The sequence below is a fragment of the Amblyomma mixtum genome, chromosome 3, assembly GCF_055824585.1.
Source record: "Amblyomma mixtum isolate Tamu chromosome 3, ASM5582458v1, whole genome shotgun sequence".
In the NCBI taxonomy this organism is placed as follows: Eukaryota; Metazoa; Arthropoda; class Arachnida; order Ixodida; family Ixodidae; genus Amblyomma; species Amblyomma mixtum.
This window is the reverse complement of record NC_143014.1, coordinates 40,934,644-40,958,287: the sequence shown is the minus strand read 5'-3', so window position 1 is coordinate 40,958,287 and position 23,644 is coordinate 40,934,644. Positions and strand designations below refer to the sequence as shown.

At 50.7% G+C, this 23,644-nt stretch overlaps 1 protein-coding gene, 5 non-coding genes and 1 pseudogene across 6 annotated transcripts; 6 read left to right on the top strand and 1 right to left on the bottom strand.

Annotated features, from left to right (window-relative positions):
* Positions 1–1,091: 1,091 nt before the first annotated feature.
* Positions 1,092–1,165, top strand: TRNAN-GUU (transfer RNA asparagine (anticodon GUU)). The gene has a single exon. It is a non-coding gene; the product is annotated as a tRNA-Asn (tRNA).
* A 3,826-nt stretch (positions 1,166–4,991) lies between these two features.
* Positions 4,992–5,065, top strand: TRNAN-GUU (transfer RNA asparagine (anticodon GUU)). Its single transcript has one exon. It is a non-coding gene; the product is annotated as a tRNA-Asn (tRNA).
* Positions 5,066–6,150: 1,085 nt separating this feature from the next.
* Positions 6,151–6,224, top strand: TRNAN-GUU (transfer RNA asparagine (anticodon GUU)). Its single transcript has one exon. It is a non-coding gene; the product is annotated as a tRNA-Asn (tRNA).
* A 482-nt stretch (positions 6,225–6,706) lies between these two features.
* On the top strand, positions 6,707–6,780 carry TRNAN-GUU (transfer RNA asparagine (anticodon GUU)). Its single transcript has one exon. It is a non-coding gene; the product is annotated as a tRNA-Asn (tRNA).
* A 6,448-nt stretch (positions 6,781–13,228) lies between these two features.
* Positions 13,229–14,898, bottom strand: LOC149349847 (uncharacterized; annotated as a pseudogene).
* Positions 14,899–21,308: 6,410 nt separating this feature from the next.
* LOC149349846 (uncharacterized) lies at positions 21,309–22,625 on the top strand. Its single transcript, XM_089576830.1, has one exon. The coding sequence runs from the start codon at positions 21,687–21,689 to the stop codon at positions 22,623–22,625; it is 939 nt and encodes a 312-aa protein (XP_089432956.1). The 5' UTR covers positions 21,309–21,686.
* An 80-nt stretch (positions 22,626–22,705) lies between these two features.
* Positions 22,706–22,779, top strand: TRNAN-GUU (transfer RNA asparagine (anticodon GUU)). The gene has a single exon. It is a non-coding gene; the product is annotated as a tRNA-Asn (tRNA).
* The last annotated feature ends 865 nt before the right edge of the window (positions 22,780–23,644 follow it).

Sequence of the window (23,644 nt, the reverse complement as noted above, 5' to 3'; positions counted from 1 at the left end):
CTGTTTGCAACCTTTTCTTGGTTGCAAAAGTGTGGTATGTCTTGCTGGTATTGTTCATGTCGCGCGTAACCATACAAAAAATACATCGAATCTTTGCTGTTTTCGCGTGGGGAAGCACATGGGAACGTACGAGTCGGACAAATCTGTTTCTTTCGGTTCGAAAAGGGGGAGTGGGGCTTGTGCATTTGTTTATCAGACAGAATGTGTCGCGTTTTATTTTTCTGCGAGACCAGAATGATCCTTTTTTGTGTACCTTTGTGTAAGTGCGCCTGCGCAATGCTTTGCCTGAGTTTTTGGTGTCCTGTTCTGATAAAAGAACGACAGCCGTAAGAGTATTTTGGCGCGAAGTTGTCACGGCTTTTAACATGCTGAAAGTGCGCTTTTCTTTAGATTATTTAGGTTATGTGTCGAGAAAGAAACTGTGTAAAGATTTGTTGGATGTCATGCTGCCTGCACCAGTGCATCGACAGCTTGGTTGCGGAAGCCCAGGGCAAGATGTTCTGAAGAGGATGAAACGTATGCCAGTAAATCCTAACGTGAAGTTTTTTCTTCAAACTCCATACTAACACTCTGCCAGTTAAAACCTGGCTAGAACAAAAGGGCATTTTTGTGCCATGGATGGTTAACTGTATGCTCTGCAAAAAGCCTGAGAAAATCGAGCATGTGTTTATAGAATGTTGGGATCCGGTATTCCACTGGGACATTCTACAAAGAACAATAAAGAAAGACCTGCCAATCACGCCGTATGGAATCCGGTTCTTAGCGGTAGAAGATGACCGAGATGTTCCTTATGATCTCATCATGCTACTGGGCCTCCACAGCATATGGAAAACCAGGATGTCAGTGAGAAATGCCGGTGTAAACATTCGACCTGTAAGAGAAAATTTCATTGAATGTGTTGTGCGTGTGCGGGAATGTTACCGAGCCCAATCGGAGCTACCCGAATGGCTTGGCGTGCTGGATGAACTTGCAGCCCTCAAGAAGTTTTGAACAACCACGTTGACCGTAGGCCGGTTCACGTGATTTAGCGGTTTGTTTGTGTGTTTGTTTGTTAACGTTGTCAAAACAGGCAATATAGAAAACACAAAAAAGCCTCCGTGGCGCAATCGGATAGCGTGTTCGGCTGTTAACCGAAAGGTTGGAGGTTCGAACCCTCCCGGGGGCGAGCGCATCACTTTTGTACATCTTTTATACCGCACCTTACTTTTCCGTTTTGACGGTTCAGTGCTTGTCCTGTGCTCATCTTTTGCCGCCCTTGTCTTTTCTGCGCTGCCTTATCCCCCTCTTCAGAAAAGAGGAAGCTCTCGTCGGCACCTTCTTTCGCCGTTTTTTTTTTTTTTGCAACCATTACCTTGATTAAAATGTCAACTTTGCCCAGCTTGCTCCATTTCACCAGCCGAGTTCTCCGCTGAAGATGCTCAGCCTCCGTGGCGCAATCGGCTGTTAACCGAAAGGTTGGAGGTTCGAGCCCTCCCGGGGGCGAGCGCATCACTTTTGTACATCTTTTATACCCCACCTTACTTTTTCCGTTTTGACGGTTCAGTGCTTGTCCTGTGCTCATCTTTCGCCGCCCTTATCTTTTCTTCGCTGCCTTATCCCCCTCTTCAGAAAAGAGGAAGCTCTCGTCGTCACCTTCTTTCGCCGTTTTTTTTTTGTAACCATTACCTTGATTAAAAAGTCAACTTTGCCCAGCTTGCTCCATTTCACCAGCCGAGTTCTCTGCTTGCCCTAGTGGGCGGCTTATTGTTGTAGATTTTTGTTTTTCCAATTTATGTTGGCGCATTATATGTGTGTATGCTCCAAATGTTGAATCTGAGCGTTTTGATCTCTTTACCCGTTTGGAGCCCTACCCTGTTTGCGACCGAGTGTTGTTGCTGTTGGGAGATTTTAATTGTGTGTGTGCCGCTAATGATCGAGTGAAGGGTACGCCTGTGCATGATAAGAGTGCTCAATTGCATCAATCTCTGGCTTATGATGATAGTTTAGAGGATATTGGCAGTATATTTACCGAAGGAAATCGACCTCAGTTCACTCATTTTCAACGTAATAGTCATGCCAGGTTGGACAGAATTTATGCATCCATAGATCTCGTGTCTCTTTGCACGAGTTGCAAAGTTACACCTGTAGCTTTTAGTGATCATTGCCTAGTGATCGCAAGTTTCGGCATAAAGCAAAGAAAGACAAAATTTAACTGGAATCTCTGGAAATTTAATGTAAAGCTTTTAGAGGACGAGGAATTCGTAACTGATATTGCGGATGGAATGCAAAAGCTGCTTGAGGAGCGACCCAGCGTTGTTGCGGTTCAATGGGAAGATTTCAAGGAGTGGATAAAAAGAAGGGCCATTGAAAAAAGTTGCTTGAAGCGATACGAAGAAAAACAGGAAGAAAAAGCAGCTCGCGAACAACTGCAATTTTTAATAGGCATAGAAAGCTCCGAGCCTGGGAAGTATTCCAAGGACCTAAGGGAGGTGAAAAGTCTGCTCGAACGCTTAGACACTGAAAGGTATAAAGCTGCTGTTATACGCGCAAGGACACAGAAACTGCAGGCTGGTGAAACGCCGACGAAGCGAGCTTTGTGTGACGAAAAGCGTTATGCTTGCCAAAACGAAATCGGGCAGATAAGGAACGGAGACGAAGTCACGAGTGACGCTTATACAATCAAGCAGCTATTTGAAGAGCAGTACATTGAGCTTCTTGGACATACGCGTGACATGAATGAGGCCTTCCTGGTTGACTTTTTGCCTCTCCTGCCGAAACTTCAGGACGAAGTAAAGGAGCGTCTTGAGCAGAGCCCATAACTGCAAAAGAAATAGAGACTGCAATCGAAGACCTGCAAGTGGGAAAAGCTCCAGGACCTGATGGAATAGGGGCCGAATTTTACAAAGCATTTAAGCCCACAATCGCTCAGTTACTGCTAAGAGTTCTAGATGAAGCTTACGAAAGAAAACAAGTGCCACTCTCATTCACCACGTCGTACATAGTGTTGATTCCGAAATCAGATGACGCAGAAAAGAGGCTGTTGGTGGGGAACTATCGCCCGATAAGCCTCACCAACGCGGACTATAAATTGTGCATGAAGGTTTCAGCAAAGAGATTGCAGAGCATAATTACGAAATTGGTTGTGCCGCACCAGACTTGCGGAATCAAAGGTAGGAGAGTATCGCTACAAATGTGCACGTCGCACGGACCGTGCTGGAATGTTGCGATGTGCTCGGGGAGCGCATCGCTATGATGCAACTAGATCTGGCAAAAGCCTTCGATCGCGTTTCCGATGATGTCAATTTCAGCATTTTGGAGCACGCTAATGTAGGACGTATTATTGCAGAAGGTGCAAGATGGCATATGCAAACTGCACCACGCGCATTATATTTAATGGTGACCTCACAGACAGGATAGCAGTTCATTCGTCGGTAAGGCAGGGATGCCCGCTATCGCCTCTGCTGTTTGCGGCCTACTTGGAGCCACTGTGCTTAGCTATCATCAAAAGTGAGAGCATCACGGGCTTTCGATTACAGTCGACTCACGTCAAAATCCTTGCTTATGCGGACGATATTGCGGTATTCTGTTCAGACAGAGGCAGCATTACCGAGGTGATCAGCACGGTGGATAAATTTTGCAAACAAACGGGGTGTCTCATAAACTGGGACAAAAGCTCTGGCTTTTGGCATGGCGACTGGGAAGCGATGCCTGAACACTTTTCCAGGATGCGATGGTCGTCTTTGCCGACGCAATATCTCGGCGTCCCCCTAGTGTGTTATCGCGATGCAAGTGAACACTGGAATGAGGATATGTCAAGGGCGAGGGAGAAAGCAGATGCCTGGAAAGGGAGGCAGTTATCAATGTTTGCGCGAGCCTCCGTCTGCAATATTTTCCTTGTATCCAAAATAAGGTATTTGATGAATGTGCTGTGCGCATCTCGGGCCAGTATTCAAAAGATTCATCGAGTGTTTGCTGTTTTCATTTGGTCGTCAAACTGGGAGAGAACCAGTCGTACCAATTTGTTTCTTTCAGTGAAAAAAGGAGGCCTCGGCCTTGTGCATTTATTTCTGCGTCAAGTTCTTTCGCGTTTTTTCTTTCTTCGAAATCAAAGGGATAATTTTCTTATGACTGTTATCCAAGTGCGGTTGCAGAGACTTCTTCCTGAATTTGTCGTCTCATGTTGTGCGAATATGTGTGGCACTGTCAATGGATACATGCGAGAGGTTGTACAATCTTTTAGGCTGCTCCATGTGCGATTTTCCCTTGAGTACTTATCTAAAGTGTCAAAGCAAAAGCTGTATAAGGATCTGGTGGACACCATGTTACCGACCCCAATCTACCGGTTACCTTATCGTGGAGGCCCAGGGCACGATGTATTAAAGAGAGTTAAAATCTGCCTGTGAACCCATCTACGAAATCTTTTTTCTTTAAATTGCACTCGAATACACTTCCTGTTAAAAAGTGGCTGCACGAAAAGAGGATTTTTGTCCCATGGACCACAAACTGTCTCTTATGCAAAAAACCTGAGACAGTAGAACATGTATTTCTGGACTGTTGGGACCCCATTTTCTATTGGGATGTGCTCCAACGAACAGTCAAAAAAGGTTTTCCCCTGGACCCCTACGGCATCAGATTCTTGCCCATTCAGAATGAAGCAGGAGTACCATATGATTTAGTCATGCTTCTGGGCCTCCACAGCATTTGGAGGACACGGATGCAAGTGCGACACGCGGATGTTAACGTTCGCTCGGTGCGCGAAAACTTTATTGAAAGTGTTGCGAGCTTGAGAGAAATGTACCGAGAACAAGTTGAGCCACCTAAATGGATTACTGTATTTGATGAACTGGTCGCATTGAGAAGATTTTAAGCCCTGATACGTCAGCCGAATTAGGCTGATGGTTTTATCATTTGTACCTTTTTTGTTTTGATATCACAGACGACAATAAAGAAAAAAAAAACCAGCCGAGTTCTCCGCTGAAGATGCTTTCTTCCATGCAATAAAAAAAAAAACAGCCTCCGTGGCGCAATCGGCTAGCGCGTTCGGCTGTTAACCGAAAGGTTGGAGGTTCGAGCCCTCCCGGGGGCGAGCGCATCACTTTTGTACATCTTTTATACTCCACCTTACTTTTTCCGTTTTGACGGTTCAGTGCTTGTCCTGTGCTCATCTTTCGCCGCCCTTATCTTTTCTGCGCTGCTTTATCCCCCTCTTCAGAAAAGAGGAAGCTCTCGTCGTCACCTTCTTTCGCCGACATGGGAACGGTGCCGACGGACGAATTTGTTTAGACGTGTGAAAGATGGTGGCCTTGGGCTAGGACATCTGTTTCTGCGCCAGCTTGTCAGCAGGTTTTTCTTTTGTCGAGATGTTCGTGACCCTTTTTTGAGAACTATGTGTCAACTAAGGTTGAGCCGAGTATTGCCTAATTTTGTTGTGGGAACAAAGCATTTGTCCGGAAGAGCTTTCGGTTACTTCAGAGAAGTTGTTGATAGCGTTAAATTTATTGTAGGGCGTTTTTCGAAAGAATATTTAAGTGACGTGAAGCGGAAAAAGCTATACGGAGATCTGTGTGAGGTCGTTTTTCCAGTGCCAGTGTACAGAGCTCTGTACGATGGAGGCCACGGTGCGGACGTTTTGAAGAGTAAAAAGAATGCAAGTACAGCCAGGAACCGAAACTTTCTTCTTCAAGTTACATACAGATACACTGTCAGTTAGGAGGTTTTTAGAGGGAAGGGGTTTATTTTTACCGTGGGGTTTGCATTGCCTAATCTGCAACTGTCCCGAAACAATCGACCATTAAAAAGAGCTTCCGCTTCATCCGTACGGTATCAGATTTCGGTCATTGAAAATGAGGATGGTTTCCTGTTTGACCAAGTACTGCTCTGGGGCCTCCATACTATATGGCGCTCCAGAATGGCGGGGTACTACTGCGATTCTGACGCGCGACCAGCCCGCTTGTATTATCAGGAGAATGTATACATACATAGATTTTTGGAACTGGTGAAACTACAAGCATGTGAACCAGATTGGCTACCCAGGATGAAAAATTTGAGTCTGTTGAGAAAATTTTAAACTTGACAAGGCCTGCCAGGAAGACCTAGCAGGTTGCTGGTTTCAAGGATTTGTTTCTGTAGTTTTTTTTTGCGTTGTTCTCTCGGAGGCAATAAAAAGAAAAAGCTTCCGTGGCGCAATCGGCTAGCGCGTTCGGCTGTTAACCGAAAGGTTGGAGGTTCGAGCCCTCCCGGGGGCGAGCGCATCACTTTTGTACATCTTTTATACCCCACCTTACTATTTCCGTTCTGACGGTTCAGTGCTTGTCCTGTGCACATCTTTCGCCGCCCTTGTCTTTTCTGCACTGCCTTATCAGAAAAGAGGAAGCTCTCGTCCTCTGCTTCTTTCACCGTTTTTTTTTTGTAACCATTACCTTGATTAAAAAATGCACGGTATTGAATTTGCCCCGCTTGCTCCATTTCACCAGCCGAGTTTCCCTCTGCAGACGCTCAGCCTTTCCGGCACATTCTATCCGGCCATCGGTGTGAACGGTGTGCTCATCTTCCGGCGCCCTTGTCTTCTCTGCACTGCCTTATCCCTCACCTCAGACAAGAGGAAACACTCGTCCCCTGCTTCTTTCGCCGTTTTTTTGTCCCCATTGCCTTGATTAAAAAATGTACGGTATCAGATTTGCCCAGCTTGCTCCATTTCATCAGCCGAGGTCTCATCTGCAGACGCTCAGCCTCCGTGGCACAATCGGCTAGCGCGTTCGGCTGTTAACCGAAAGGTTGGAGGTTCGAGCCCTCCCGGGGGCGAGCGCATCACTTTTGTACATCTTTTATACCCCACCTTCCTTTTTCCGTTTTGATGGTTCAGTGTTTGTCCTGTGCTCATCTTCCGGCGCCCTTGTCTTCTCTGCGCTGCCTTATCTCTCTCCTAAGAAAAGAGGAAGCTCTCGTCCTCTGCTTCTTTCGTCGTTTTTTAAGCATGAAATGCTTTTAGCCCCCGTTGTCGGCAGTGTGGTGACGTCACGCCGAGACCGAGAGCCATCATCCGGGTACTGAAATCCACTCATCCGGGCACTGAAATCCACTCATCCGGGCACTGAAATCCAGTCATCCGGGCACTGAAATCCAGTCATCCGGGCACTGAAATCCAGTCATCCGGGCACTGAAATCCTGTCATCCGGGTTCTGAATAAAAGGGAAGTTTATTCAACAGTGCAAACAAACAAAACATTGGAAACACACTCATGACTGAGGGCAAAACAAATGTATACAAAGTGGGTGGCCACCCAGAAACACCATGACCTTATTTTAACACACCGTACATATCACAAATTACAGCCTATAGTGCATAGAACGTACACTGGACAAAGAAGAATCAGCCTCCCGTAGCAACGACGCACGGGGGGGGGGGGGGGGGGCAAGGATCTTTCTCAGGGTGATTGGCCCTTTCAAAATTATACACCACCATCCTCGAAAAAACCAGCATAGTCGGTAAAGAGAGGGGGGGGGGGGGGGGGTCGGCCCGGCTAATACCGCAGCGCCGGCATAACCAGCCGACCTTCGTGCACGACAAAGAAGCGTGTGTGCCGCCGTCGCAGAAACCGCGCCTCCCCATCCGCTGCAAGCCTTTCAGACAGGTATTGCCAGATGAGGAGACGCAGGCTCTGCAACGCGGGGTACATAGCCGTCGCCGGTTGACGCCGGGCTTCGGCCAGACAGCGGCGACGCCACAAAACAAACATAGCGGATATAAACACTAGTTTGCCAAAATAATCCCGTGGTTGCCGGATACCTGGCCCGGCACGAACTGAAAACATCCGATACATGTACACCTGCCACCACATTATCCGGGCAACACGGCACTCAAAGAAAGTGTGTCGCGCTGTCTCTCGCGCTCCACATTGCGCGCACTGGGCGTTGGGCACAAGGCCCCATGATAAGAGGCGTTCGCGCGTGGGGAGGACTCTCCATCTCCTCCTCCACTCAAAGTCGCGAACCTGCGGAGGGAGACGACTTGTGCACCACTTGCGCCACTTGCGTACCGCGGTGCGCCGCTGGTCGTCGGCGCCAAGGCGCACGCACGCGATCATCTCGCTCAGCCGAGACGCGGGCGTCTCAGTCAGGTCGACTCCTGGCAAGTCAGTACAAACAGACTGCTTAAAACCAGCAGCCGTTCTATAGAAGCGCAGAGGCCTCTCGGCCTGTGGACCTATATGGCGCTCAGTGGTGAAGAAGCGCCGCACTGTGCTCATCCAATAAAACATGAGCGAACGCCCAAGGTATGCGTCGCTCTCCACCAGCGTGGTTACGAGCTTGGCGCTGAGCGCACGCGCCATGGTGGCTTCACAGGGCAGCCCGAGTCCTCCTCTAGAAGGCGGCAGCTGGCAAAGGCGTCGAGCGACCGGCGCCGTGCCACCGTCCCAGACAAAGGCGCCCACAAGGGACGCGAGCCGACCCGCCGTACGACGCGGCATCACTGCTACGCGGGCCACATATTGGGCAAAGGCGCACGCGCGGCCCTTGATGACGCTCACCCTAGCCTCCATGGAGAGGCCGAACTGCGCTGCCATCCTCAGCGCGCTCGGCGTGCGCGCAACAACTTCATCCCATGTCCGGGACGACACACCGCTGTGCTCAAAAAGGACTCCTAGTACTCGGACCCCGTCCACGAAAGGAATGGGCACCGGGAGGGGATCGCTGAAGGTCCCAAAGCGAAGCGCCCTGCTCTTGCTGGCGTTGAGCTCGGCACCAGACAGCGCCGCGTAAGTAGTAAATACGGCCAGGAAGGCCTCAAAACACCGGGCGTCTCGGACGAAGATTGAAATATCGTCGGCATAGGCCGAGACGACGATTGTTTCCTGTCCTGTCAATGGAAAGCCGCGGATGCGTTCGTTGGAGGCGACGCTGCGCAGCAGGGGGTCCAAAGACAGGACGAACAGAGCTGGAGAAAGAGGGCATCCCTGGCGCACGCCACGTGTTACGGGGAAAGGAGCGGTGACTGACCCGTTCACCAAGAGTTCGGCCGTGAGGCCCGAGTACAACGATTTGATGCGCTCAATGAAGCTGGCAGGCAGCCCAAAGCACCGCAAAACGGAGTATAAGTAGCGATGCTCTACTCTATCAAAGGCCTTAGCTTGGTCTAAGGAAACAAAAACCCCGCTAGTCCCTTTCGCGTGTGCGTATGCGAACACATCGCGCGTGAGCGTGAGCGACGCAAAGACCGAACGGCCAGGAACAGCGCAAGCCTGGAAGGGGCTAACGAGGTTTGGCAAAAGAAGACGCAAGCGAGCGACGAGAATCGAGGCGACCAGTTTGTAGTCAGTATTGAGCAGGGTTATCGGCCGCCACGCCGCCGGGCATGACGACGTCGTTCCCTGCTTTGGTATCAACACGATTCGGCCCGCACCGAAAGACGGTGGCTTAGCTCCTTCCTCGAGAAAAGCGTTCACCAAATGCGTGAGGAAGTCCCCGAGCACATCAAAGAAGGTGTAGTAAAACCCGGAGACTAGACCATCTGGTCCGGGTGCGGAGGCGCGATTCATGCCGCTTAAGACTGCGTAGACCTCCTCCCGCGTAGCGCGAGCGCAAAGAGCCGATTCCGCGTCGTCGGGCGCGTGGGGAAGGGCGGCGCAAAAGGCGTCTACAGCAGCGTCAAACCCATCCCACTCGCACAGGCCTTGCGACGCAAAGAGATGGGCAAAGTGATCACGGAAGACGTGCTCGATGTCTTGGACCTGCTCGGAAATCGTGCCATCTGGCATAGTTACGCTTCCAATACGGGCCGGTCGGTCGCTCTTGTGGCGGCAGCTGTTCGCGTGAAAGAGGTCAGCGCGTTCCTGCGACGGCATGCGGAGATTCGCTGCGGTACAGGAGGCCTGGGACCCCTCTTCCAGGATGCGGTGGTACCGGACGCGAAGAGTGTCCAGGTACTCTCGCATCGCAAAGGTGAGCTCACCCCCTTGCTTCACGATACGCATGCGGCGTAGCACGTCGTTGAGCGCCGCAGTCTTCCGCGCGTGCTTCGCTCTGCCAGCCCGAATGAGAACTTCTCGCCATCGTGTTTTCAGGGCGTCCCAAATCAAGGGACTGAACTCAAAGAGGGCAACAGAGTCCACCAAATCTGCACGGATGTCGCGAATGCTCTGGTCGTCCACCAAGAGTGAGACGTCCATTCTCCAAGTAGAGAAGGTCGCAATTCGGCCCGAAGCGCACCTCAAGGATACCGCGACAGGTAAGTGGTCGCTGAGTGCTCGGGCGCCTGGTGGAAATGGCACTACCTCGCAGGATATTAGTTGCGGCACGAGGGCTGGAGGTAGGTACACCCGGTCGATTCGACTGGCGCTACGGCCCCTAGCACGTGTGGCCACGAAAAGGTTCCCGTGCAGTTCGACCCACGCGTCCGTAAGGTGCGGCTGGCGAACCAGTTTGCCTAGCTCTTTGGCGTAACAATTGGATGCACCTTGACCGGGGCCCTGAATGTCACGCCACGAGTCTAGGACGCAATTAAAATCCCCCAGCAGGACATATGACACGGATTCAAGCAGGTGGGATGTAAGAGAGCGGAAAAACTCGCCTGTCAGAGATCGCGTGACGGGCGCGTATAGGTTTACAAAGCGAGTCCTCCGCCCGTCGAGGAAAATGTCCACCACCAGTACTCGACCATCGTAACCAAAGGTACAATGCGCACCTGCGCGGAAAGCCGGCGTGAGGAAAACAACTCCCACACCGCAAGACCGTGAGTCCGTCAAGGAAAAGAAAGCATCGACATGAAAGCGTGAACGGAAAGAAATAACGTCTGCAGGGGTGCGAAAATTACACTCCTGCAAAAACAAAACATCAATTTGGTACGAACGCGCAAGGTGAAGCACCTCCCGTTGCTTATCGGGAGAGCGAAAACCCTGCGCGTTAAAGGAGGCGAAACGAAAAACAGCCATCATGAAAATAAAGGAAGCAATGTAACAAAAATAAACAACGAAACAAGTAAACATAACAAAACGCTGACGGACTCACAGTACAGTTCTGCGGATAGAGTCTGCGAGTGCGTTGATACACCGGCGCTGGGGGGGCGTCGAGGCGCTTGGGAGGCGTCCCGGGTCCCTGCTGGCGTCCTGGCTGGCGGCCCCGCGGTGGCGAGACGACGATGCCAAGCGGTGCTAATGGTTGCGCGGTGGAAAGGTCCGGCCGATGCGCGCGGCTGCGGCAGCAACACACAGTCACACACGCACCAACACACTCCACCGCACAAACACCGTCCACCGTTCGCCAAACGCGCCGACGGAGCCAGCGCGCCGAAAAGATAACGGCGCCGTAGAGCGTCGAAAGAACGGCGCTCGGGCGGCCGCCGAGCAGGGAGGGGAGGAGGAAAAGGCCCGATAGGGCCTGAAGCAGGGTTGCCAGATGGCTCCGACCTCAGGTAGCCAAATTGGCCTCCGTAGTAGCCCAAACGTAGCCAACAGCGAAATTTTTGCGTAGCCCAAAAGTAGCCAAAAAATTTTGTTTTTTTTTTGACGACATTTCTTAAGCATATTGAATTAATTTTCGGCAAGAATATTTACATATTAGATTTCTTTCCCGCAGATGATGTCTGAGGGGGTGCGCACGGCGTGTTCTTTCCGTTGTTACGTTTCGCATCCGTCATGCGCGCTAACCAGTGCGGCTAACAGGGGCGCTAACCAGGTCCTAAAGATGGGGCCGCAGTTCCACTTTGCAGGCGCGGCAGTAGGCCATATCACCTGAGGCGGGTGACGCCAGCCAGTCTGCACGCGCAAAAGAACGGCGGCGCTAAAAAACGCAATCGCAGCTCTAGTTTAGGAATATTTCACCTTTTAAATGTTCGCGCGCAGATTAGACACGTCGACAGTGAAAATACCTTACTGTATACTTACGCAGCCTCACTTTCAATTGTATGCTTTAAGAGGAAGGTTCTCACTGAGAGCGTCACCTCAAAGCATGCATCGAGCATGCGCCTTCTTGAAGCTACATTCTACGATATGCATGAGCTCAGAATAAACCAAAAATAATGAGAAAAACAATTACCCTTGAATTCCGGCTCCTTTTTCCATTTCTTTTTGTAGTTCCGGATGTACATCGCCCACTTGCCCATTCTGAAAGTTCTCGTAGCGACGGATCTAATGCCCTGTCATGCCACTAACTTCCGCCGCCTTCGTTAGTTACAGTGCGTACCGCGCCGCGCCGAAGGATGGCACCACGGCTCCGCATGAATGCACGCAGATTACGCAACGGACACGGCGCTTTCGCGTCGCTTGCAATGAATCTCGAGGGCTGCACGTGTGCCGCTTGAGGCTGCAGAAAAAGCGTAGGCTCTTGCGAGTGGCGCGCTTGCTGTGTCCACCACGGGAATAGGAAGAAACAGAAAAAGACCTTACGAATGCGTAAGCATTACTTGCCTCATGCGAATCTTGAGCAGAATGTGTCCGCAGAACCAGAATGAACAATACAAGAAAAAAACATGCCTGGCGGTGGGTTTCTAAACAGCCACCTACCGCAGCCGAAGCGGACGCCCAAACCACTAAGCCACGTCTATGGTTAACGGTTAACACGTGAGGATCACGAAACCAGGCAACAGAAGCGAAATAGTAGCATTTAATGCTTACGCATTCGCACCACGTAGGGAGACTTAAGTTCTCTTAATGTTTTCTCTCTATTCTGGTACCATGGTTGTCATGGTCACCCGAGGTGCACCGTCAATGGGAGAACGCTCACATGTGCAGACGGCAACAGTCTATATTCAATGGCGCGCGCGCGCGGGTGGCGTTAGTTCGCGGATTAAGTGGAATCTATAGGCCGTGAAGTGTTTCCGCGGGGGCAACTTTCACGTAGTGTCAACTCTTTATAAAAGATAATCGAAAGGCCATGATCCTTGACCGCCTGAAATACAAGTTTTCTCGAACACAGCGTTTACAAATTGTCATTTTGTAGCAGACGCGCTCAATTTCTTTAACCTTCTATAGCGTGCATTTTGATTCCAGCATGCCTTTTATTTCTGTCACTGTATAATTGTAACAGAGCACATTTTAACTACTTTAACATTTTTTTTTCACGCATGAAAAAGATGTAGCCCAAAAGTAGCCACATAGCCAAAACGAAATTTCTGACGCCAACTCGGACAACAAGTAGCCCAATTTGGCTATTAATAGCCCAATCTGGCAACCCTGGCCTGAAGTCCGGCGAGGCGGCGCCATGGCGGAAGCTATTCGTTTCCCTCGACGTCCATGTGGACGCCGTCGCCGTCGTCGTCTGCCGTCCTCGGTTTCTTCTTCGGCGCCTGGGTGGCCGAAGAGCAGGTCGCGCCGCCGTCCGACGACGAGGAGAGCTGGCGCTTGGGGTCGTCGAGCTCGAGAGCCTTGCGCGCCCCCCGCACCAACTTAGCTGCGCACGGGCCCTGCGGCGGCAGGGCGACCGGGATGTGCGGCGGCTTCGGTCGCGACTCGCTTGAGCCGTCGCTGCTCGGGGCGTCCTTCACGGGTGTGTGCAGGGCGTCACTGGGGGAGGGCGAGCCAGGCGACGTGGTGTCCGTGCCCGTGCCCTCGTGCTGCGCCGCCGTGGGCGCGTAAAGCAGCGAAACCTCCAAACTCGGAGGTTCCACAAAAGAGGACTCGCTCTGCGAGTCGTCAGACTGGGACGAGGTCTATTCCGCGACGTCAGAGTTGCCCGTGGACAGCTCCGTCGCGGATTGGCCGGACGAGGTGCCCGCCGTCTCCGTGCCCGCCTGGTCGTCATCGGGCTTGGTCGAGGCGTCGTCCCGCACGTCAGCCCCCTCGAGAGGGCTCGCCGCCGCCTCCTGTGCCGCGCCGCTCGAACCGGCGCCAGCCCCCTCAGGTGCCGCCTTCGGCCCGGGTTGCACACCAGGCTCCTGGGAAGGTCTGGCTGCTGCAGCAGCCGCGGCCGCCGCGTAGGACCGCGGCACGACGCAGTCGGAGGACGGGTGGTCGCCTCCGCACCTCTTGCATACCGGCTTGCAGTTGGCGCCGATGTGTCCGTACGCGCCGCACCGGCCGCAGCGCACCGCCTTACACGTAGCGCCGAAGTGGCCCTGGGCGCCGCACCGGGAACAGACGCGTTTCATGCCTCAGTATTCAATCATGGCTCGAACACCGGCCACTGTCAGGAAGTTCGGCGGAGCCCGGGTCATCTCGAGCTTCACCAGGCGCGTCCCGTTCCCGATGCGGTTCCTGGACTGGAAGGCGACCTCGGTGATGGCGCGCACCTTCCCGTACGGTTGGAACGCCGCGGCGAGGTCCTCGTCGCTGACGCACGGGGGGAGACGGAAAACTGTCACGTGCACCACTGGAACCCCCATCTGCTCCAGTGGCACCTCCTTTCCGGCAATGAGCAGCGAGCCCAACGCCACCATTTTCGCTGCCTGCGCCATGGAAGCCACGGCCGCCAGGAAACGTAAACCACCAAGGTGCTGCAAATATGTCAGCCCCCCGACTCCGAGCACCTCCTCGAGCAGGTCGATGAGGCGATCAGCCGGAACAGGTTCCGGCACAGTAAACAAAAAGCATTGCGCCTTTGTGGGGCGCACTGCAGGGCAGGGTCTCTCCATCGCGACGGGGCCCGGGTCACCACGGCAGGAGCGCGGCGCCGGGCAGCAGGACGGCAGGCAGGACCTCCGGGACGCTGGATCCGGGGACCCGCCTGGACAGGAAAAGCTCGATGATCCGCTGGCTCGACGGGCAGCGTAACGGCATCCGGGCACCGTACGAGACTTAACGAGATTTAACGAGACTCTCTAAGCCCTCCTACGCGACCGGCATGCAAGCGCCGGTTGGTCTCCAAAGGAGTCACAAAAAATAACTGCTGCCAGTGCCTTCTCAATGTTTATCAAGATATCAGTCGCTGTGCGTTTGATAATGCACGGAATTATAATTTCCGATTTCTAATAACGCGTGCAAAAAGCACATAAATGCCACGATACACTTCGTTGTCATAAGTGATCTCTTAGGGGCTTCGCGCATCGAAGCAAAGCCGCGCAGGCGCACAGGGGCCCGGGGGAGAAGCGCTGCGTTCAAAGGGTGGTGGCGTTCCTCCCTTCCATTACGCGGTGCGGTTCGGGTGTCCACCGAGATGGCAGAGAATTACTGCGCCATTTCCTTTCCTCAAGAAACCTTGCGTTCAAATGGCAAGGCATCGCGCTGAACAGGTGGTGGCGTTCCTCCCTTCCTGTACGGTGCGGTTCGGGTGTCCACCGAAATGACATTAGGCCCGTAAACATTTCATGCTTACTCTACTCTCGGTTACGGGAGAGACAGATTTTTTTGTCCCAATTATCTTGATTAAAAAATACACGGTATCAGATTTGCCCAGCTTGCTCCATTTCACCAGCCGACTTCTCCTCTGCAGACGCTCAGCATCCGTGGCGCAAGCCCACTTTAGACTTGATAGGGCTTACATATCTGTCGCCCTTGTGCCAATGAGTACCCATTACATGGTGAAACATGTATCATTCAGTGACCATAGTCTGGTTATGTTTACACTAGGTGCAAAACAAAGGAATTCGCTCTTTAACTGGCATCTTTGGAAGATGAATAACAAACTTCTCGAAGACGAGACCTTCGTTAGTAAGACAAGATAGCATAAGAGAAGTACTGACAAGTGGGGCTAATAGTTTCGTTTACGCGTGGGAGTGTTTCAAAGAAAGCTTTAAGATAAGCGCAGTCGAACACAGTACTGAGAAACAACACAAAATAAAACAGGCAGAGAAGCATTTACAATGCCAGCTGGATTTGTTACTCAGTCAAGAATGTGCGCAGCCGGTACTGCGCAGTAAAGAAATCAGAAGTACGGAGGCAGCTGGAAGTGCTAGACAATGACAAATACAAGGGAGCAGTTATACGGGCACGGGCAGAAAAGATTTGGGTTAGTGAAATACCAACGAAGCGGGCACTAGCGGACGAAAAGAGCTACGCAGCGAAAAATGATATCCAAGAGATAAGATTCCAAAATGCCCTCACGCGAGACAAGGAAATGATTAAACGGGCGGTCGTTGAACACTACGGCGAATTATTTGGGTGCAGCAAAATACTGGCAGAGGGTTTTGAAAGCTCGTTTTTGTCGCTCATGCCAAAACTCGATGATGAAAGAAAATCAATTCTAGAGGTGTCAATTAGGGTCCAAGAAATTGAAAAAGCCATAGATGATCTTAGTCCGGGCAAGACGCCTGGTCCGGACTGTTCCGGCGTCCAACAACGAACACGCAGCGTGGAAGCAACAAAAAGAAGAAAGTTTATTCGGGATTGCTTGCTGGTATATATAGCCTACAGGCGGCTGCATGATAACGGCCACGTGTTACAGATATCAGATATCACGGACCGGGCCCATACAAAGAGCGCATGCGCGACTGATACAATACATCTTCCTCGGTGTAGTCTTTAAAAGTCTGGGAGCACAATACGCGACACTTACTGGAAATTCTGGCCGTAGTGAAGACGATTGGGCCGTCTCTTTTGTCGGGTGGATCGCCTTGGCACAAATTGCGTGGGCTGTGTTGTAGACTGCGATGCTCCCGAATTTTCCTGGGCTTGCGTGGCAGTGTTGGAGACTGTGACGCTTCCGCGTTTTCCGGGGAAAGGTCTTCGCTATCAGAGTCATCTTCCGTTAACTCGCTTTGGATCGGCTCACGTGTGGCCAGAAGATGTTGTCGGTTGCGTCGAAGCATTTTGTTGTCCTCTGTAAGCACACGATAGGACCTTGGAGCCACCAGGCCCATGACTCGAGCCTTGCAGTCCCATGCATCCCCTCGTACTCTTACAACTGCATCTTTCTTGAGTTCGGGCAGATTTTTCCCTTTGGAGGGCATTTGCTGGCGTGGTTGGCGCCGGGACGTCTGTTGACTGGAGCATGACACGAAGTCTGGTAGCCGAGTGCGTAACTTTCTGCCTTGAAGAAGCTCTCCAGGGGACCGGCCTTCGGCTAGTGGAGTCGAGCGATAACCGAGAAGGCCCAACCAGAAGTCCTCGTTGAGTTCGCCAGTCTTCTTCATTATTCTTTTGACAATTTGGACTCCCTTCTCGGCGAGGCCATTGGACCGTGGGAATCGCGGACTCGACGTCACATGCTTGAAGTCGTATCTAGAGGCGAACAAAGCAAATTCATGTGATGAAAACTGAGGACCGTTGTCTGTGCAGACTTCCAACGGAATTCCATACCGTGCAAAAATTGAGCTAAGCTTAGCAATGACAGTGCATGACGTTGTGTCAGTAAGCTTTTCGACTTCAGGGAAGTTTGAAAACGCATCGAACACGCACAGGTAGGAGTTCCCGCCGTACATAAAGATGTCAACACCCACCATGTACCAGGCATGGTCTGGGATCGGCCTAAGCACCAATGGTTCGGTTTCGTGTTTGTACGCATACTTTTGACAAACAGAACAGGACTGTACCATGTTTTCAATGTCGGTGTTCAGTCTCGGCCAGAATACCAAGCGACGGGCTCTCGCTTCGCACTTATTTATGCCTAAGTGACCTTCATGAATGCGACCCAGTATTTCAGCTCTCATAATTTTCGGAATGACGACCTTTGTCCCCTTCATAATAATGCCCTTAACCTCGGATAACCCAGGACCAAAAGGTTTCATCCAGCCTTCGATTTCTTCTCCATTCCTTAGTTGCCGCAACACTGTCTGCAACTCTGGGTCAGAGGCTGTCGCTTCTGCCAGTCGATCAAACATTTTCTTGCTTACCAGCTCCGAAGTCACGCTCACTGCATGAACGTCGACGTCAGTGAAGTCATCACGTTCGCTTGGAACGGCTGGCGACGACCTTGAAAGCATATCGGCCAAGAATAGCTGTTTGCCTGGGACAAAGTGAAGAACGTAATCGTACCTTAGCAAGCGCAGGAAAAAGCGTTGGAGTCTTGGTGGCATGTCACCAATGGCTTTCGAAGCAATTGCTATCAATGGTCTGTGGTCTGTTTCGATGACGAACTTGCGGCCGTAAACGAAATGAAAAAAGTTTTCACAACCGAAAGTAATGGCCATTGTTTCTTTCTCGATTTGCGCGTATCTTTGTTCTGCCTCTGTCATTGTGCGTGATGCATAGGCGACCGGCCGCCAACTATCACCGTAGTTCTGAAGAAGGGCAGAACCAATCCCATTTTTCGAAGCATCAGCGACGATCTTGGTCTCTCTAGCAGGATCGAAAATGGCTAGCAAAGGTGGACCGTTTGGTGTATCACAGACAGCTTGCCATTCCTTAGTGGTTTTCAGACCATTCAAAAAGGGTGTCTTTCTTAATGATGCTTCGTAGAAGCGTCGTCCTTTCCGTCAGATGCGGTATATATTTCCCGAAGTAGTTCACTACCCCGAGCATTCTGTGAACGCCGGCTTTGTCCTTTGGCTGAGGCATTTCACCTAATGGTGCGATCAGTGCGGGGTTAGGTCTCATTCCGTCTTTGTTGATGTCGTCACCCAAAAAATCAATTTCTGTGACACCGAATTTGCATTTCGCTGCATTGAGCGTCAGGCCTGCCTTTTTGGCTAGTTGCAAGGCTGTGCGGAGGCGAGTATCGCGCTCTTCCCTTGTGCTCCCCCATATCAAAATGTCATCGACATAGATTCGGACCCCTGGAGCCTGGTCGAATATTTCATTCATAGTTCTCTGGAAAACATCAGGCGCCGAAGCAATGCCGAAGGGAAGTCGCAAGAAACGGTAGCGCCCAAAGGGTGTTCCAATTGTGCATACCTTCGATGTAGCTTCATCTAAGGGGATTTGATGGAACCCCGAATATGGGTCTATGCGAGAGAAAAAGGCGGCTCCGGCAAGCTCAGTCTCAATGTCATCACGTTTAGGCATTTCATAATGTTCTCGCTTCAGGCACTCGTTAATTCGCCTGGGGTCAATACATATGCGCAGTTTCACATCCTTTTTTCTTGCTGCAACAAACGGGCTCACCCAATCAGTCTGTTCACTGACTTTGACCACGATGCCAGCACGCTCCATCCGATCCAGCTCTTCTCGCAGAGGCTCGAGCAACGCCAAGGGCACCCGTCGCACCGCGGCTGAACTACCGGTGTTGCATCCTCGCGCAGAACCATGTGGTAATGGCGTGCTAGGCAGCCGATGCCCTGAAACAACTCGGGAAATTCCTTAACCACTTGGTCAGTGCTGTTCGTGTGCACAGCGTTCACAGAACGTGACAACAGACCTAGCGCTTCACTTGCAGACAGTCCCAATATGGCCCGATTGCTCTTCTGTACAATGAAGAAGTCGAAGTACCCCCTTTTGTCGTTCACAACCACTTGCAGCGTAGCCACGCCGATATGCTTTATAACGTCACCGGTGTATGAGCGGAGGACGGAGGGGGCTTGCTTTTAAACCAGACTTCGCTTTGAGCCTTTGAAAAACGGAGTAAGGCAATAAATTCGCTTGCGAGCCCGTGTCTACTTTCAGGGACACTACTTGGGAAGCCACCCTCGCGTTAATGACCCAATCAGCTCTGTTGCCTAGGCTGACGTCGAGTATTTCAAAACCTTCCTGCTCGCCGCGTACTTCACTGACTTGAGACACTTTTTTGCAACAGGCCGAAAAATGGTTAGCGCCACGGCACCGGAAGCATGTTTTCCCGAATGCTGGGCATCTGCCACGTTCGTGGAAGCGGTTGCACTTAGAACATTTGAACTGCCTGCGTGTTTTTATCCGGGCAACTTCCTGTTCTCGTTGGGCCTCGTCTTGCTCCGGACACTCTAAACACTGTTCACAGGCTGAAAATTTGCCGTGTTGGCGCGTTTCAATTCGTGCTACTTGCTTCTCCGCTTGAGCCCATGTATTGTTTTGTTCGGCGCATACCTCTTCAGCCTTGCAAATTTCCTCCGCCCTCAGTAGAGTAAGGTCCTTAACTTTCAGCATCTTTCCGCGCAATTTGGGATTATTTGTGCCAAAGAAAACCTGGTCCCTGACCATGGAGTCATTCAAGGTACCAAAATTGCAGCTGCGTGCAAGTCTCTTCAAGTCCCGTGAAAAGTGTTCGAAGGGTTCGCCCTCAGCTTGCGTTCTTGAGCGAAAGACATAACGCTCGTACACTTCGTTTTGCTGCTGTTTGCAGTATTCTTCGAACCTCTTCGTAACTGTTTGATAATCTTCCTTGCTTTCGTTCTCCGAAAACAAAAAGTTGTTGAATACCTCTAGGGCGTCTTCCCTGGCCACGGTGAGCAGCAGTGCGGTTTTAGCTCCTTCCGTCCATGGTTCTTTCGTCGGCTCCGTGGCCTGCAGGAACAGCTCGAACCGCTGCTTGAAGAGGCTCCAGTTCTTCGCGATGCTACCGGACAGCACCAGCGGCTGCGGAGGCTTCACTAAATCCATCGTGCAGAGCACAGGGACACCGCTTCGATCAGCGCGTTACTGCATACGTGAACACGATCCCACTTCTGACACCATGTTCCGGCGTCCAACAACGAACACGCAGCGTGGAAGCAACAAGAAGAAGAACGTTTATTCGGGATTGCTTGCTGGTATATATAGCCTACAGGCGGCTGCATGATAACGGCCACGTGTTACAGATATCAGATATCACGGACCGGGCCCATACAAAGAGCGCATGCGCGACTGATACAACTCGATGATGAAAGAAAATCAATTCTAGAGGTGTCAATTAGGGTCCAAGAAATTGAAAAAGCCATAGATGATCTTAGTCCGGGCAAGACGCCTGGTCCGGACGGTTTGAGTGCGGCTTTCTATAAGCGTTTCCGGGAAGAAGTGGCCGAGGCACTACACGCCGTTTTAATGGAGGCGTAAGAAAAGAAAGAGCTGCCACCGTCTTTCCGAAGAGCGCACATAGTCCTAATTCCAAAGAGTAACGATCGCGAGAAGCAGCTGTCGGTTTCGTCTTTCAGACCTATAACGTTAACGAATGTGGATTATAAAATCTATATGAAGGTGCTAGCCAGGATATTGCAAACTGTCATCAAAAATATAGTGGGACCCCATCAGGCTTGTGGCATCAAAGGAAGGTCAATAACCACTAACATTCATATTATGAGGAGCATTTTAGAGTGTTGCGACGTTTTCTCAAGACGGGCAGCAGTGTTACAGGTTGATCTGGAAAAAGGTTTCGATCGCGTCCGTCACGACACACTTTTCAGCATATTAGATTATGTAAACTTGGGCTCTGGGATTTCAGATGGTGTCATAATGGCATATGAGGGGTGTTTCACGAATATTGTAATCAACAACGAACTCACTGGCTGTATCGAAATCCATTCCTCTGTCAGGCAAGGGTGCCCCTTATCCTCCTTGCTATTTGCCATCTATCTGGAGCCGTTTTGCTTGAAAGTGCTGTACAATGAAATGGTTAGAGGCTTCCAGCTAACGTCAAGTGAAGGTGCTGTCATACGCTGATAATATTGCTATTATTTGCGATGACAAAGAAAGTGTCAAGGAGGCCCTTAACGATATCACATCATACTACCGATGTACCGGCAGTGTTATAAACTGGAACAAATGCCTGGGTTTATGGCAGGGGGCGTGGGAAGACACTCCTTCCTTATTTGAAAATGTTCAGTGGTGAGACACGCCTACAAAACACCTAGGCGTTCCACTTCAGCACTGCAAGGACACGACACAGTATTGGCAAGAAGAAACCGAGCATGTCCGTTTGAAAACAACAAAATGGGGTGGCAGGGATTTTTCCATTTTTGCTCGCGCAACAGTGTGTAACCTTTTCATTGTCGCGAAAGTATGGTACGTGCTGCAGGCGATGTTTATGACAAGAATGTGTGTTCAGAAGCTGCACAGAGTGTTAGCTGTGTTTGTGTGGGGATCAACCTGGGAGCGTACGAGCCGCACAAACTTGTTTCGCTTAGTGCAGAACGGTGGGTTGGGTCTTGTGCATTTGTTCTTAAGGCGAGTTGTCTCGAGATTGATGTTCCTGCGTGACCAAAATGATCCCTTTTTGAGGACAGTGATGGCAGTGCAGCTGCAAAACTTTTTACCCGAATTTCTGGTGTGTGCGCGCGGGTTTCATCCTGGAGGTGTGCATGGGTATTTGCGTGAAGTCGTTGGAGCTTTTCAAATACTGAAAGCACGTTTCTCGATGCAGTACCTTAGTGGCGTAAAACGTAGGCGGCTGTATATCGACCTCTCAGATATCATGTTACTAGTGCCAATTTATCGCATACTGAATGGTGACGGTCAGGGTGGGGACGTTCTTAAAAGGGTTAAGATGGCCGTGCGACCATCGGTGAAAACTTTCTTTTTCCACTTACATAGGGGCACACTGCCCGTGAAACCATGGTTGGAAGAGAAGAGGATATATGTCCCATGGTCCACGAACTGTATAATATGCCGCAAGCCTGAAACTGTAGACCATATGTTCTTGGACTGTTGGGATGCGATCTTTTTGTGGGACATCCTGCAAATGACGTTAAAGAAAGACCTTCCAGTAACGCCGTGTGGCATCCGTTTTTTGCCAGTTGACAACGAAGATGGTGTACTGTATGATCTGTTCATGCTGTTAGTACTGTATGGTGTATGGAAGACACGGATGGGTGTCCATCACGCAGATGAAAATGTGCGACCTGCTAGGGAGCATTTTGTTGAGAGTATTGCTTACCTGAGAGATATGTATAAGGAACAAGCCGACAAACCCGAATGGTATACTATTCTGAATGAAATTGTTGCCCTGAAATGGTTTTAACCTGAGTGCTGTCGTTGTTCAGATATCACCTTTTAATGTATTGTATTTGATTTTCCGGTCTAGTAGGCAATAAAGAAGAAGCCTCCGTGGCGCAATCGGCTAGCGCGTTCGGCTGTTAACCGAAAGGTTGGAGGTTCGAGCCCTCCCGGGGGCGAGCGCGTTACTTTTGTACATATTTTATACCCCACCTTCCTTTTTCCGTTTTGACGGTTCATTGCTTGTCCTGTGCTCATCTTCCAGCGCCCTTGTCTTTTCTGTGCTGCCTTATCCCTCTCCTCAGAAAAGAGGAAGCTCTCGTCCTCTGCTCCTTCCGCCGTTTTTTTAGTCCCAATTAGCTTGATTAAAAAATTCACGGTATCAGATTTGCCCAGCTTCCTCCATTTCATCGGCCGAGTTCTCCTCTGCAGACGCTCAGCCTCCGTGGCGCAAAGTTTTCCAACGAATATTTATCTACAGTGAACAGGAAAAAATTGTATAAGGATTTATGTGAAGTTGTCTTGCCGGAACCCATGTATAGGGCCTTGTACAGTGGAGGCCCTGGAAGGAATGTGTTAAAGAGGGTAAAGAGAATGCACGTTGAGCCAGGGGTTAAAACTTTTTTTTTTCAAGTTGCACACTGGAACGTTATCAGTCAAAATGTTTTTACAGGATAAGGGCTTATTTCTTCCGTGGGGTCATCACTGCCTTATCTGCAAGCAACCAGAAACGATAGATCACGTTTTTCTGCATTGTTGGGAAGGGGTTTATTTTGGGACGTGCTTCAAAGGACGATAAAGAAACAATTTCCACTTCACCCCCATAGAATACGGTATCTGTCCATTGAAAACGAGGATGGAGTACCATTTGATTTAATAATGTTAATGGGCCTCCACAGTATTTGGCGCTCGCGAATGGCAGGGTATTACTGTGATTCCGACGAGAGGCCAGCACGAATTTATTTTCGTGAAACTGTGCACCGGTTTGTTGATAGGGTTAAAGCTGTTGGCGAGGCTTCCGAGTGGCGTCGCCGGTGAGCTGGC

What these genes read in the sequence shown, in the direction of transcription:
- LOC149349846 (XM_089576830.1), top strand. Translation starts at nt 21,687, where the DNA reads ATGTTTATGACAAGAATGTGTGTTCAGAAGCTGCACAGAGTGTTAGCT.